At 49.8% G+C, this 15,735-nt stretch overlaps 1 protein-coding gene across 3 annotated transcripts in view; it reads left to right on the top strand.

The window, feature by feature from the left end:
- Positions 1-15,735, top strand: part of NPAS1 (neuronal PAS domain protein 1) — a 94,385-nt gene that overhangs the window by 40,906 nt on the left and 37,744 nt on the right. For all 3 annotated transcript variants that reach the window (XM_083753747.1, XM_083753748.1, XM_083753749.1), the window contains exon 4: positions 997-1,070. In XM_083753747.1, coding sequence (XP_083609873.1) covers positions 997-1,070 — 74 coding nt within the window. The remainder of the gene's footprint in view (positions 1-996; positions 1,071-15,735) is intronic.

Genomic DNA, 15,735 nt, shown 5'->3' with positions numbered 1-15,735 from the left:
CACTGGCTGGGCTGCTGTGATGTCACAGCATGCTCACTGCTGAACGAAGGAAAGGCCTTCGAAAAATGAGGAGGTCGATGTGTGGGAAAGATTATATTTGCACTTCATTTATTTATTGTGGGGACAGGTGGGGAGACTGAAACTTTGCTTGTCAGTCCCTGATCATTATCCCCTGAACAAATATAAGATGAAAGACAGTTTCTGCTCCTCCTCCTCCTCCTCCTCCTCCTCTTTTTGGAAGTGGCTTCCTGACCTCAGAGATGTGGGAGTGGAATCAGGAAGCAGCAAGGGAATCTGTTTATATTCAGAAGTACATTCTCCTTTGCAAACATAAGCAGGAAGTAGCTGATATCCTGTGGATTAAACCAGGGGTAGGCAACTTAAGGCCCGTGGGCCGGATGTGGCCCAATCGCCTTCTCAATCCGGCCCGCGGACGGTCCAGGAATCAGCGTGTTTTTACATGAGTAGAATGTGTCCTTTTTATTTAAAACGCATCTCTGGGTTATTTGTGGGGCATAGGAATTCGTTCATATTTCTTTCCAGAATATAGTCCAGCCCACCACATGGTCTGAGGGATGGTGGACCAGCCCACGGCTGAAAAAGGTTGCTGACCCCTGGATTAAACTCTCTCAGGGCAAATCTCTCGTTGATAAGAGAGATCTTCAGTTTGCAATTCCAGCTTTAGGGGGGCGGGTAAGCTCTGTGCTGGAGCCAAACCTGCAATATGTGTTGTGATTATTTTTGGGGTCCAAGAAGGATCTCCCAGGGCTGGCAAATTCCACTCTCCCCCCCAAGCTGTAACTTTGCAAGTTCTCAGCCTCTCGAATCCATGCCCTCCTGGTCACACCATGAGTCTCAATGCCATGGCACCAGCAGCTTCTCCCTGGCAAGTGTGGAGATCAGGGGGCCAAATACTGGGTGGTGGGGTGTCCAAGGTGTGACCTCTCTGATAGCGGATTCCTTCTCTCTCTCTCTCTCTCTCTCTCTCTCTGACAGCTGCCGGCCGGAGGAATGTGAACACCCTGCTAACAGAGCTCTTTGAACAGCACTTAGGGGGCCACATTCTACAGGTGAGTATGGCTCATGTGACCTTCCTGTCTCTTACCTGTCTGACTCTATTTGGCAATTATCTGCAGGATCTGATTTCTTTCCGCAGGGCCTGTAAGACAGAGTTGTTCCGCCTGGCCTTTGGCTTGGAATCAACTTGATCCCCTTCCCCTCTTTCCCTTTTCCTTTCTCCTTCTGTGATGGAACTCCTATTTGGGGACTTCCCTGGCTTTTTTCTGGCCCACGTAGGACCAGTCTGGATAGTTGGTCTTGGGGAAGATTTGACGTTTTCATCCCCCCAAAAGTTTTTTGATTTGAGTTTCTACTGAAATGAGGCTGCATGTTGTATTTTAATCTTGTTTTTAAGTTGTATTTTAATCAATTGTTTTTATGCCTGGTGTTAGCCGCCCTGAGCCCGGTCTTGGCTGGGGAGGGCAGGGTATAAGTACATTTTATGATTGTTATTATTAATTATTGTGAAGAGCCAATGAAGTCCAGATTCTGTCTGATTTCCCTCGCTTCACCTAAAAGATTCTTCTCCTTCAATCTCTGGGCAGGCTCCGCCCCCTTCCTGAGCCACCATATTGCACTGAAATTCCACTAGTGCATTTATTTGGTCCTGTCACCCCCACACTTTTTATGCATTGGTATCCTGGCGTTCAATACTTTTTTTTTTTTGTCAAACATATTTTGCAGAAAATCCTTGAGGCATCCCATTTTGAAAATAGTTTGCTCGTGCTACTTTTGGGGGAAGGGAGGGAACGGTGCTTTCTTGCACAGTTCTTCCATCTTTGTGGAGTTTTGTGGCCAGGCAGAAGTAAGCCAGTTTCCTCCTCCATTCGATACGATACGATATGATATGATAAGATAATCTTTATTGTCATTGTCCCATACAGAACAACAAAATGTAAAAAATCTATATCAGACATTCAAAACCAACAAGCCTGGTTAACCCGCTAAAAACTCTGATACCCCATAATTAAATACAGTATACTCCCACAGAGACTACATTACACTGCTTTTTAAAACCAAAATCGCATTTGGATAGAAACTGTTTCTCAGGTGGCTAGTCCTAGTCTTTATAACCCTGTACCTTCTTCCAGAAGGCAGAAGCTGAAAGAGATCATTTCCGGGGTGCGCACTATCCTGCGCTATCTCTGCAGCTTTCTTATGACACCTTGAAGCGTAGATTTGATCCAAGGTGGGGAGAGTGCACCCAATTATTCTCTCCGCAGTCTTTACAACCCTGGACAGCGTTGTTTTTTCCCTGGCCATGCAGCTCCCAAACCACACACACAGACCATAAGTTAATACACTCTCAACAGGACAATGGTAAAATGCCGTCAACAGGTCCTTTGAGAGATTATTTTTCCGGAGGATTCTCAGAAAATATAACCTCTTCTGTGCTCTCTTCATCAGGTCTTTACTGTTTCCGCCCCAGGTTAGGTCATCTCTCAACTCCATTCGCAGAAATCGAAACACCGAGACCTGTTCCACACATTTCACCTCAGTAATGAGTGGCTGAATATTCATGCCACCTATTGTTACAGCAGAACATTTCTGGTGCAGGGAGCTGTGCTGTTTTGGTTTCCTTGTTAGGAGTTTATGGGTCTAAAACTCAACTTCTTACACCATGTTGCACAAGGCTTGGAGTCAGGGTTGGGAAGCCTGGGGCCCTATGGATTCCATCTCCCATCAGCCTCAGCTAGCATGACCAATGGTCAGGGGTGAGGCAAGCTGAGGTCTCGCAACATCTGGAAGCTCACAGTTTCCGGCTCAGAGAAAGAGTCTACCACAAGGCTAAGCAGGAACGTTCATTATCTCTTCCTGGGAAGAATAGAAAGCTCCCGATCTTCTCAGTGACCCAATCAAGTCCAGCGCCACCCAGTGGCTAAGCGATGCCACGACGCTATCCATGCATCTTGCGAGTCTTGACATTTTGAGGGCAGGCACCGGTGAAGCCGACGGATCGGGCTAATTATTTCTTGAGAGCGCTCATTACTGCTGTCTCCTGGGGCTGTGGGCTAATTATCAGAAGTGGCATATGGTAATATTTTAAAGAGCAATTTATCAATCCTCAGCCGATGGCTGCCCTTGTTGCACAGCCTGGCTCGTGACAGCTGAGGGGAAGTGTGTGAGCAGGGGAACAGACCCTGCATTACATCTGTGCCCCACAAGTCCACACACATGAAGGATCTGGGAGACTTGCCTCGGCACGTTTCCAACAGGTCCCCTCAAATCTGGATGTGGTTTAATCTGTAGCTTTTAAAATCAGAGTCCAATCCTGTGTTACGTAAATGGTGCTTGCTTATTTCATCTTCCTAACATCCCTGCAAAGTAGGCTAGACAGAGAGAGAGAGAGAGAGAGACTTGATCAGAGAAGTCCCATTCAAATTAATGCACCATAGTCACGTTCATTCATAGAATCCTAGAGTTGGAAGAGACCCCAAGGGCCATCGAGTCCAACCCCCTGCCAAGCAGGAAACACCATCAGAGCACCCTGACATATGGTTGTCAAGCCTCTGCTTAAAGACCTCCAAAGAAGGAGACTCCACCACACTCCTTGGCAGCAAATTCCACTGTCAAACAGCTCTTACTGTCAGGAAGTTCTTCCTAATGTTTAGGTGGAATCTTCTTTCTTGTAGTTTGGAACCATTGCTCCGTGTCCGCTTCTCTGGAGCAGCAGAAAACAACCTTTCTCCCTCCTCTATGTGACATCCTTTTATATATTTGAACATGGCTATCATATCACCCCTTAACCTCCTCTTCTCCAGGCTAAACATGCCCAGCTCCCTTAACCGTTCCTCATAAGGCATCGTTTCCAGGCCTTTGACCATTTTGGTTGCCCTCCTCTGGACACGTTCCAGTTTGTCAGTGTCCTTCTTGAACTGTGGTGCCCAGAACTGGACACAGTACTCCAGGTGAGGTCTGACCAGAGCAGAATACAGTGGCACTATTATTTCCCTTGATCTAGATGCTATACTCCTATTGATGCAGCCCAGAATTGCACTGGCTTTTTTAGCCAATTTGACTGGGTCTCCTCACAGTACGGCTAGTGTTAGGTACAGCCTCACCTGGTAGCAGCGCAGCCACAGATTCACACTGGAAGAAATATTTGTTTTTTCACACTACTGGAAAACTTTGATAGGGAAACCACTGAAGGACTAAGACGCTCTGGGAGAAAATCGAGTCGGGCACTCCCTGCTGATGCACGTAATCAATTAAATGCAATTCGTTTACTTTAATTACTGGCTATTTGCAAGCCTTTAACTTATAGGCAGATCAGGTACTCTGCTGCTAGCCTCTTTGGTGTGGCTGGCAGCGGTCAGGATTTGGCCTTCCTTCTACCTTCTGCTACCTCAGCTAGTCATTTTAAAGCCCTCTCAATAGAGGTATGTTCTTGCCCCTTCTCCTCAAGGAGCTGTCAGAAAGAGAGAGAGAGAGAGAGAGAGAGAGAGAAAGATAGATAGATAGATGATAGATAGATAGATAGATAGATAGATAGATAGATAGATAGATAGATAGATAGATTGATTCTGGTTTCCCCCTCAATGTTTCCAAACGCTGTCCATCGAAACTTGGCAGGGAAGAAGAAGAAGAAGAAGAAGAAGAAGAAGAAGAAGAAGAAGAAGAAGAAGATAATTTATATACCACCCATCTGGCTGGGTCTCCCCAGCCACTCTGGGTGGCTCCCAACAGAATGTTAAAAACACAATAAAAGATCAAAGATTAAAAACTTCCCTAAACAGGGCTGCCTTCAGATGTCTTCTAAATCCAGATAGTTGTTTACCTTGACATCTGATGGGAGGACAGGTGCCACCACTGAGAAGGCCTGATCCTTTCTCTTCCCAGGGGTCCCTCTCTTTCCAGAGGCCCTGAGCCTAGCCCACCTCACCTCCCCGTTAGATACTAGCTTGCCTGTCCATCCCCCTTCTCTTTACCTGCCCCACCCTGCTTAAAACGACCACCCAGCTTTTAAAACCCTTCCATTTCTCTTGGGAGGGGAAAGGCTGGAGGCAGTTTGGCAGCTGTTGACCCAGGGCTTGTCTGCACCATAGCCTGAGAGCAGCCTGCCATCATTGCTCTGCATCTGACTCACTGATTGGGACAAACTTGGGACTGGCAGAGGGTGTGGGGTGTGTGTGTGTGTGTGTGTGTGTGTGTGTGTATTAGGAGAGGACTTTGCTTTGCTCTTTTACAAAAGAGGCTACGGGGGTCAATCCACGGTTAAAATTGAGCCAGGATGAGACTTCCCTCTTGATTTACGTTTTCATCTTTCCAGAATTCTAACATTGCAACCTGTTCATTGGGGGTTTTTTGAGCCTCGTCAGAACAGGTATTTCCCACCCCCCACTCCAGGTGAGATGTAAAAAGGAAAACGGTCTCTGACGATATGTTGTTGTTTGTTGTTGTTTAGTCGTTTAGTTGTGTCCGACTCTTTGTGACCCCCTGGACCAGAGCATGCCAGGCACTCCTGTCTTCCACTGCCTCCCGCAGTTTGGTCAAACTCATGCTGGGAGCTTCGAGAACACTGTCCAACCATCCCGTCCTCTGTCGTCCCCTTCTCCTTGTGCCCTCCATCTTTCCCAACATCAGGGTCTTTTCCAGGGAGTCTTCTCTTCTCATGAGGTGGCCAAAGTATTGGAGCTTCAGCTTCAGGATCTGTCCTTCCAGTGAGCACTCAGGGCTGATTTCCTTCAGAATGGATAGGTTTGATCTTCTTGCAGTCCATGGGACTCTCAAGAGTCTCCTCCAGCACCAGAATTCAGATCAGCCTTCTTTATGGTCCAGCTCTCACTTCCATACATCACTACTGGGAAAACCATAGCTTTACCTATATGGACCTTTGTTGGCAAGGTGATGTCTCTGCTTCTTAAGATGCTGTCTAGGTTTGTCATTGCTTTTCTCCTAAGAAGCAGGCGTCTTTTAATTTCCTGGCTGCTATCCAGAGTTGGAAGGAGAGGCTCCCTTTCCCTCTGCCTCTGTTTCAAATCAGCCATAGCTAGGGGTGTAAGGAAAGCACTGATTTCTGATCCACTCTGCATTTGTTGCTGTCCTGCTTCTGGGGCGGGGGAATGTTGTTTGCCTTGCTGTCCTCTGTGGTGGAACTTCGCGTAATTAACAACATGCTTAATGATGTTTTCATTACGTTATCCCCCCCCCCGCCCCAATTCATGTCCGTGCAAAGGAAGCAGAATGCAAATGAGGTTGAGGGGAGAGCAATCAGTTGCGTATCTTTTGAGGACTGAAAACAACAGTGACTATAGATCCTATTTGCCGGGTGTATTTTTGTTCTGGACACGGGACTAATAAGTGAATCTTGGCCATTTCCACATCCCTAGCTGTTACCTCCCATGCTGAGAACTTCGTCTCCTGTCAGCCGCAGATCGTTGAAGTGTGGCCTGCAATTAACTCATTTCTGAAGGCAACAAATTGTCTTGCGCAGGGGTAGGCAACCTACGGCCCAGAGGCCAGATGCGGCCCAATTGCCTTCTCAATCCGGCCCGCGGACAGTCTGGGAATCAGCATATTTTTACATGAGTAGAATGTGTCCTTTTATTTAAAATGCACCTCTGGGTTATTTGTGGGGCATAGGAATTCGTTCAATCCCCCCCCCCCAAAATATAGTCCAGCCCACCACACGGTCTGAGGGACAGTGGACCGGCCCACGGCTGAAAAAGGTCGCTGACCCCTGGTCTTGCTGGATCATCTCTAAGACCTGTGCAGTGCAAGCTCTTTCTTCCAACAGGGGGAGCCCAATTGCTGCAGGAGACAGTGGCGTAGTGTGGGTTGTCAGCACCCGGGGCAAGGCAAGTAATTTGTGCCCCCTAACCCGTGGATTTGCACCCCTAACCCTAACCCCCAGATGTTGCGCCCGGTGCGGCCGCCCCCCCTGCACCCCCCATGCTACGCCCGTGGCAGGAGATCACCAGCAGAGCATGAAGGCAGCATCCTACTACTGCTGGCTGCCTTCCTGTAATTAACTGTGATGGCCTGGGAATCCGATTCAGAGGCTGAACCAGAGGAATCCCAGCCTGCACAGGAGTCCCCGCCTCCAGGGCCGGCTGAACTGGGGCAGGGCCTTGATTCTGAAGCGCCTGCACCTGTGCCGGATCCTCAGGAGCAGGCACCAGGTGAATCCACTCTGGCTCCGGAGGTGGTTGAGGACTCAGTGCCTACAGGTGAGTCTCCCCCTGGACCCAGTCACCCTTCAGCCTCTCCTGAACTGCAGAGGCTCAGGGCAGAGAGGCGAAGGGAACTGGTTTCTCCCAGGAGGAGTGCTCGCCTTAAGGCCAGGAGAGGCGGGTCTCCTGGGGGCCGGGACCGCCCCTGGCCTCAGAGAAGATAAAGGCCAGTCAGGCCGGTCCCAGGTTGCGGGAGCAACATTGTTGTTGAGTACCTGTTCCTGCCCGGACCCAGACCTGACCCTCCAGTGTTCCTGTCCCCGCCCGGCTTCCTGCTTCGGACCTCGCCCTGCTCCTTGTGAACTGTTTCCAGGCTAGTGACCCAGGACCGGACTTTGACTACGCCAACGGTAACTTTCCCCCCGGGACCAGCACATTAACACAGAAACCTGTATCATAATGATGTTGCTCTGCTTCTCCCTGGGAAACTGCTTTACACTGAGTCAGGTCCTTGGTCTATCTAGTTCAGCCTTGCCCACACTGACTTTCAGCATCTCTCCAGGGCTTCATAGAGGGCTTTCTCCCAAGCCCTGCCTTTTAGGGAACCTGAGGGGGCCTTGCTGCATGGGAGGCTGATGCTGTACTTCCCTTCTCCTGCCTTGAAACAGAGCTCAGAACAACACACACATCTTCCTCTCACTTTTGTACACCACTTCTCGCTGGCATCCGTCTGTCTGGAGAGACAATGGAGTGTGCCTCCGGGGGTGAAGTCAAACCGCTGGGTTTGCAGCACCAAAGTGACCCCCCCTGGGACACAAGCCTGGGCAGTGTGTATGGGGGCCCTGGGCTGCCCAGATGACATGACACCCCTCTCGGCCCCACCAATGTGGTCCATAGGAAATCAGAGTAAGATGTTTGGCATCATCTTGGCTGCAGGTGTTGCCAAAAGGAGGCATTCAAGGTGTCACCAAAACCTCCTTTTGGACTCCATTCTGGATTTGTGTAGGGTTCACCATTGAGCCTTTCCTTCTCTCAAAGATATCTCGCAAGGCAGTGGAGGTGTATGATCAGAGTTTTCCGTCCCCTGGATGGACTCTCTTCCCAAGTGGACGAGCCCCATCTGCCTCATACGCCCCTCTTCTACAGAATGTGCAGAAACTGCCTTCTTGACTGCTGGACCCCATACACCACACTTTGTTGTTGTTGTTTAGTTGTTTAGTCATGTCCGACTCTTCGTGACCCCCTGGACCAGAGCACGCCAGGCACTCCTGTCTTCCACTGCCTCCCGCAGTTTGGTCAAACTCATGCTGGTATCTTCGAGAACACTGTCCCACCATCTCGTCCTCTGTTGTGCCCTTCTCCTTGTGCCCTCCATCTTTCCCAGCACCAGGGTCTTTTCCAGGGAGTCTTCTCTTCTCATGAGGTGGCCAAAGTCTTGGAGCCTCAGCTTCAGGATCTGTCCGTCCAGTGAGTATTCAGGACTGATTTCCTTAAGAATGGAGAGGTTTGATCTTCTTGCAGTCCATGGGACTCTCAAGAGTCTCCTCCAGCACCAGAATTCACATCAGCCTTCTTTATGGTCCAGCTCTCACTTCCATACATCACTACTGGGAAAACCATGGCTTTAACTATACGGACCTTTGTCGGCAAGGTGATGTCTCTGCTTTTCCCCCCTTCCTGCTTTTTCTCCTTCATGGATCACTGCCTTGCTGTGGTGAAGGGGCTTGAACAACTCAGAGAAGCAATGAGCTGTGCCTTGCAGGGCCGCCCAAGTTGGACAGGTCATAGTAGAGAGTTTTGACCAAAAGTGATCCACCTGGAGCAGGAACCGGCAAGCCACTCCAGTATCCCTGCCAAGAAAACTCCATGGACAAAGACAACAGGCATACGCCACATTAGACGTCTCTATTTCTGGGCGTAGTGCACTGGCCTGGCAACACACTTTTCCTGGGTTGCTGATTCAAAGGGAACCTAATTTTGCCCACGGCCAGAGCAGGTGCAAAGAGGCAGGAGCGAAAAGGTGAGCAAGCTGGATCAATTGAGTTAGAGGATTCTGTCCAGAGGGGGAACGGAGGTGTTAACCTCGTTTGGCTCCTTGGCCAGGTGTGGCGGCTTCCTTTCCACAGCCCACTGTCTCCAGCTTGAGGGCTTGTGTTTTTTTATGTGTGAGAGACTAATTCGGGTTTATTTGGAAGCAATCTGATTTGGCCGCTGGTGTGTGTGAGGAGAGGGCTACGAATAGGGAGGGTGAGGGGGATGCAGATGTTGTGCCAACAGCTGGCTGACAGAAAGCACTGCTGTGGGGGGGGGCAGCTCTCCATGTGCAACCTCGGAGGGAGCGCCATAGCTTCTCTCAGTGTAGTGGAAGCTGCTTGCTGGACTCTGCTTTTATAGGAACAAGACTAATCCTCCCCCTTTTGGACTCCTTCCTTCCTCCTCCAGCACTGTTGTTGCCAGAACGATTTGTCTTTTTTCGTTGCTCTGACCATGGGATGCAGGCCCTTTAATACCCTCCCCTGGCTTCCTGACGGCTCTTGGATCCGGCAACAAGCCCCTTTGTCCTTCCATCCCATGTGACGCATTAGAAATCCCGTGGAACGATGCACGGAATGGAGAACAGCAAATGTGGAAAAGTTTATCTCCCTCTCTCGTAACTCCCACAACTTGTGGACATCTGAGTGTTGGGAAGATTCGGGAGAGATAGAAGGAAGTCTTCACACCAGCACAGAGTCAGAGCATGGAACTTGCTCTCGAGAGAAGTAATAATAATAATAATAATAATAATAATAATAATAATAATAATAATAATAATAATAAATAAATAAATAAATAAATAAATTTTATTTATACCCCACCCTCCGCAGCCAAGACTGGGCTCAGGGCGGCTAACACCAACTATAAAACAATTGATCAAAATACAACTTAAAAACAAGATTAAAATACAACATTAAAATGCAACCTCATTTCAGTAGAAACTCAAATCAAAAACTTTTTGGGGATGAAAACGTCAAATCTTCACCAAGGCCAACTATCCAGACTGGTCCTATATGGGCCAGAAAAAAGCCAAGGAAGTCCCCAAATAGGAGTTCCATCACAGAAGGAGAAAGAAAAAAGGATAGAGGGGAAGGGGATCAAGTTGATTCCAAGCCAAAGGCCAGGCGGAACAACTCTGTCTTACAGGCCCTGTGGAAAGAAATCAGATCCTGTAGCCATCAGAAATCAGAAGTAGCAACGGCCGCCAGCTTAGATGGTTTCAAAAGAGGATTGGACAAATTCACAGAGGAGAATAAGACTATCGATGGCTACGAGCCACAAACAGCGATCCTCTGCTTCCATGTTTGGAGGCAGCAATAATTCTGAATCCTAGTTGCTGGAAACCACAGGAGAAGGTTCTTGCGCTCAGATCCCACAGGCATCTAGTTGGCCGCTGTGAGAACAGGATGGACTCGATCAGCCATGGACCTGATCCAGCAGGCTGCTTCTTATCTTCCTACATTCCAGGACCACCATGGACTTGACCCACCCATCTTTCTGCTCCTGTATCCTTTCGCCCTTGCTGCATCCTTGTTGCCTCCTCAAAACACCTGCCTGGAATCCATCAAGACTTCCTCCCAGAGCTAGCAAGCTGCATTGCTCAGCTGGTGAGCTGGCCTGTGGGTCCTTCCCTGCCTCAGCCTCTTAGAGCGCCCCATCTGCTGCTTCTCCCTATGCCTCAGAGCCCTTTGTGTTCATGGAGACAGGGGCTGCTCTGGCTCTGGGTCCTGTGCACTGGCCCCCACCCCCTTGTCATTCTCCATCACCCCGTGAGTAGCTTCCTACACCAACCTCTCCTTTCCCAGCTTTCTCCCTTGTGCCCCAAGTCCCGGCTACACCCCTCGCCCAGATCCTCTTTCTCTTTCCTGTTGTCCTGCCAGTTCGTGACACAAATGAAACTTCTCAGTGGTTTGTCCTTTAAGGATTTGCCAGGGCCCAGAGCCTGGGGGAGAGAGAGAGAGAGAGAGAGAGAGAGAGATTTCTGTGCTCTCAGACTCTGCTGAGCAAGTTGCCTGTTTGGAGCTGTCCATGGTCCTGCAGCTCCTCACCTGCTGGATGGGAAAATGGTGCTTCAGGAGACCTCTCCTCTCAGCTCTTCCAAACCCTTCCAAGCCCCTCTTTCCTGTGACATCTTTGGCACAATCCCTGCATCCTCAGGCCTGGGGGCTCTTGGATGCTTTGGCCTGCAGCTTCCATCTGCCCCAGCCGGCATGGGCCGTGGCTCAGGGACCTTGCACGCAGTTTGATCCCTGGTAGATAAAAGGTAAAGGGACCCCTGACTATTAGGTCCAGTCGTGGCTGACTGTGGGGTTGCGGTGCTCATCTCACTTTACTGGCCGAGGGAGCCGATGTACAGCTTCCAGGTCATGTGGCCAGCATGACTAAGCCGCTTCTGGCGAACCAGAGCAGCGCACGGAAACGCTGTTTACCTTCCCACCGGAGCGGTACCTATTTATCTACTTGCACTTTGACGTGCTTTCGAACTGCTAGGTTGGCAGGAGCAGGGACCGAGCAATGGGATCTCACCCTGTCGCGGGGATTCGAACCGCTGGCCTTCTGATCAGCAAGTCCTAGGCTCTGTGGTTTAACTCACAGCGCCACCTGCGTAAAAAGATAAAGGTAAAAAGTTAAGTCCAGCCAAAGGCAACTCTGGGGTTGCAGCACTCGTCTTGCTTTCAGGCCGAGGGAGCCAGCGTTTGTCCCCAGACAGCTTTCCGGGTCATGTGGCCAGCAGGACTAAACCACTTCTGGCGCAACGGAAACCAGAGCGCACGGAAATGCCGTTTACCTTCCCGCTGGAGTGGTACCTATTTATCTACTTGCACTGGTATGCTTTCAAATTGCTAGGTTAGCAGGAGCCGGGACAGAGCAATGGGAGCTCGCTGCAGTGACACGGATTCTCCAGGTGACGCTGCCAGCCAGGTTCATGCCCCAAATGCCAGACAGACACTGCTGCCAGCCAATGCATGCAGTAAAGAGCAAAATGGAACCCAGTGGTCTGTACCCATTATGCCAATAAAGTCTGAATGAATGAATATATGTACCTGTAGCTGCCTGCGTTCTTAGGAGAAAAGCAGAGGCTGGAGTCAGTGTGGCCTGCTTGCTCAGCAGCTGGTGAGAAGTGCTGCGGGGAGGTTGGTTTACTGATGTGGGGGGCAGGGGACCCACAGAGAGCTCCTTCCCCCAACGAGGGGCCCCCAGAACTTAAACTGCCGCTCTCTCTGTCTCTCTTAAACTGCTCTTCCCCCGCTTCTACTTTTGCTACCCTCACCAAGCGTGTTTTTCTTGATGTGCATGTGCTGAAAATCTGGCAAAATGAAATCTAGGGATTGATCCATGCATACCTCTCTTCTTCACTGTTTGCGGCCCCCCCCCGCCCCCCCGCAGAGACGTCCCCATCATGTGGTGTCAACCATTTAATTGCCACAGCAATGACCTCCGGCCGGCACATCGAAACCACTTGATGATGATAAAAAAAGCAATTTTATCTGTCAGCAGTAATTAACGTGCTGGAACGTTAACGTGGCTGTCGGTTCCATTCATCTCCTGCTATTTCTTTCTCTCTCCCCTCTCTCCCTTCCTCTCCCCCTCCCCACCACCCAGGCTCCTTCGTGGGGGAAACGTCGTAATTGTGCAAATATATCCTGTTGGTATAAAGAGGCATTGTTGCTGCAGGGCAGGCCTTGGGAGAGAGGCAGGGCGTGAAAGATTGGGGGGCTAAGAGGAGTCCCCATGCCCCAGGACAGGGATTCTGGTAGTGCAAGCTCCAGAATTTTTATTTTTGGGGAGGAGACTCATAGAATCGTTGACTTGTAGAGCTGGGAGGGATGCCAACGGTCATCTAGTCCAGACCCCTGCAACAACAACAACAACAATAATAATTTATTATTTGTACCCCGCCCATCTGGCTGGGTTTCCCCAGCCACTGGGCAGCTTCCAACAAAGATTAAAAATACATTAAAATGTCACACATTAAAAGCTTCCCTAAACAGGGCTGCCTTCAGATGTCTTCTAAAAGACTGGTAGTTGTTCTCTTTGACATCTGGTGGGAGGGCGTTCCACAGGGCGGGTGCCACCACCGAGAAGGCTTCTGCCTGGTTCCCTGTAACTTGGCTTCTCGCAGTGAGGGAACCGCCAGAAGGCCGTCGACACTGGACCTCAGCATCTGGGCAGAACAAAGGGGGTGGAGACGCTCCTTCAGGTATACTAAGCAGAAATCTCAGCTAAAGCAAGAATCTCAGCCAAAGCATCCATGACACATGTCCATCCAACCCCTGCTTAGAAAACCTCCAAGGAAGGAGAGTCCACAACCTCCTGAAGGAGACTGTTCCACTGTCTCCTTCAGCTCTCACTGTCAAAAAGCTCCTCCTGATGTTTAGTTGGAATCTCCTTTCTTGTAACTTGAAGCCATGGGTTCGAATTCTACCCTCCAGAACAGCAGAAAACAAGGAGATATTTGAAGATGGCTGGCGCTGTGGGTTAAACCACAGAACCTAGGACTTGCTGATCAGAAGGTCGGCGGTTTGAATCCCCGCGATGGGGTGAGCTCCTGTTGCTCGGTCCCTGCTCCTGCCAACCTAGCAGTTCGAAAGCACGTCAAAGTGCAAGTAGATAAATAGGTACCGCTCCGGCGGGAAGGTAAACGGCGTTTCCGTGCGCTGCTCTGGTTCTCCAGAAGCGGCTTAGTCCTGCTGGCCACATGACCTGGAAGCTGTACCCCGGCTCCCTCGGCCAATAAAGCGAGATGAGCGCCTCAACCCCAGAGTCGGCCACGACTGGACCTAACGGTCAGGGGTCCCTTTACCTTTACCTTTACCTTATCACATCTCCTCTCCTTTCCGGGCTAAACATACCCAGGTCCCTCAACTGCTCCTCATAAGGCTTGGTTTCCAGACCTTTGACCATCTTCGTCACCTTCCATTGCACACGCCCCGTATTGTCAATGTCCTTCTTATATTGTGGCGCCCAGAACCGGACACAGGAGTCCTGATGGGGTCTGAGCAAGGCAGAATAGAGCAGACAAAGCTACTTGATTACAGGAAAAGACACTGTGGCTCACTTCATCTGAGAGACACCAACTGTGAAAGCACATCTGACTTATTTTGGGTGTGAAGCAATATTGGGAGTCTGAATTTTGCACCAGGGTAACCCACCCCAGTTGGAAAACCCCCTTTTTCTGGGCTCCAAAGATTTTATTAGGCGCTGCTGGTTCATCCTCTAGCTTATCCTGGCAATCATACGGACTATAAATTTTGCCAAACTTCTGCTTGTTTAAACTTCCTTTCAGAGCGAAACTACATTTGAAAGGCAAATGTGTTGTGCCCTAACACAGTGTTCCCCAACCTTGGGCCTCCAGCTGTTTTTGGACTACAACTCCCATCATCCCTCGCTAGCAAGACCAGTGGTCAAGGATGATGGGAATTGTAGTCCAAAAACAGCTGGAGGCCCAAGGTTGGGGAACACTGCCCTAACAGACTCATCCCCCCCCCTGTTTATTTTGAATGAGAAGTTTCTTCGGGAACAGGCAATCTAGAGTGGAGAAGCAAAGTGGGGTGCTTAACTTCTTCCTGTGCAAATGGCGATGACCGTCCCTTTCCAGCTTTTTAAATGCGTGCTTGTGAGGGTAAATCATCATCAATCTTTATTACGGTCCAGAGACCCAACAAATCATTACAAAGCAATACACAATTCATACAGCCTACCTCCAGGTTAAACAAGCATTTTGTTCAGAATATAGGGATTATTTGTTCTTGCAACCACCGATAAAAACTTTGCCACTGCTAATGTTCTAGCATTTGTCCGGTCTTTCAATAGGAACCTGACATAGTGAGCCCCTGATTTTCCTGGGAAAGGTACCAGCAAGGGTAGTATCAGTTCAGCCCTGGCTTGCTCATATTTTGCACAATGCAACAAAATATGTTTTATGGAATCGATGTCTTGAGGGTAAATAATGTCTTTTGAACCTGGGGGGGGGGAGAAGCAGCTGATTTTGAGTTTAGAGCAAAGAAGGTGAGGAAAGGGTTACATCAGCCACTTCCATGCTTCAAATCCGCTCCCCCACCCCACCCCACACCCCCCTGGGACCAGTACACAAGCTGGCATATAACATGTCCTTTGGCCCTGGGAGTGGTGATGGCTTTGGTCACTTTCCAGCCCTGGGCATTGTTGCAGCCGCAGAGGGGGCAGGTTAACATTCACCCCTCCTTACGGGGATTTATCGCCCGGACTTTGCAAAACGAAAGGAGGGCGAACTCAGCGTGGAGCCCCCAAAGTCCTTCCTTTGGAGCTCGCAGAGTCGTTTCTGCCCAACTGCCCTGGGACCGGTTTCGTAAACTGCTTCAAATGTTGCCTTAGGAGAGGACATCATCATCCCGCTTTAAAGGGATTTGGCCGGGGACCCGAAAACCGGGCATTTTTTGGCGTTTGCTAACGTTTGCCATGGCGAGATTCAAAGGGGACGTCTGAGGCTTCCGTCCTGTGTCTCCTTGGGGAGCAGCTTCCTGTTTTCTGGAACAGTTTGGAGTGGGGG

Source organism: Podarcis gaigeae (assembly GCF_964106915.1).
Source record: "Podarcis gaigeae genome assembly, chromosome: 8".
Taxonomy (NCBI): Eukaryota; Metazoa; Chordata; class Lepidosauria; order Squamata; family Lacertidae; genus Podarcis; species Podarcis gaigeae.
This window is presented reverse-complemented; position numbering and strand designations above follow the sequence as displayed.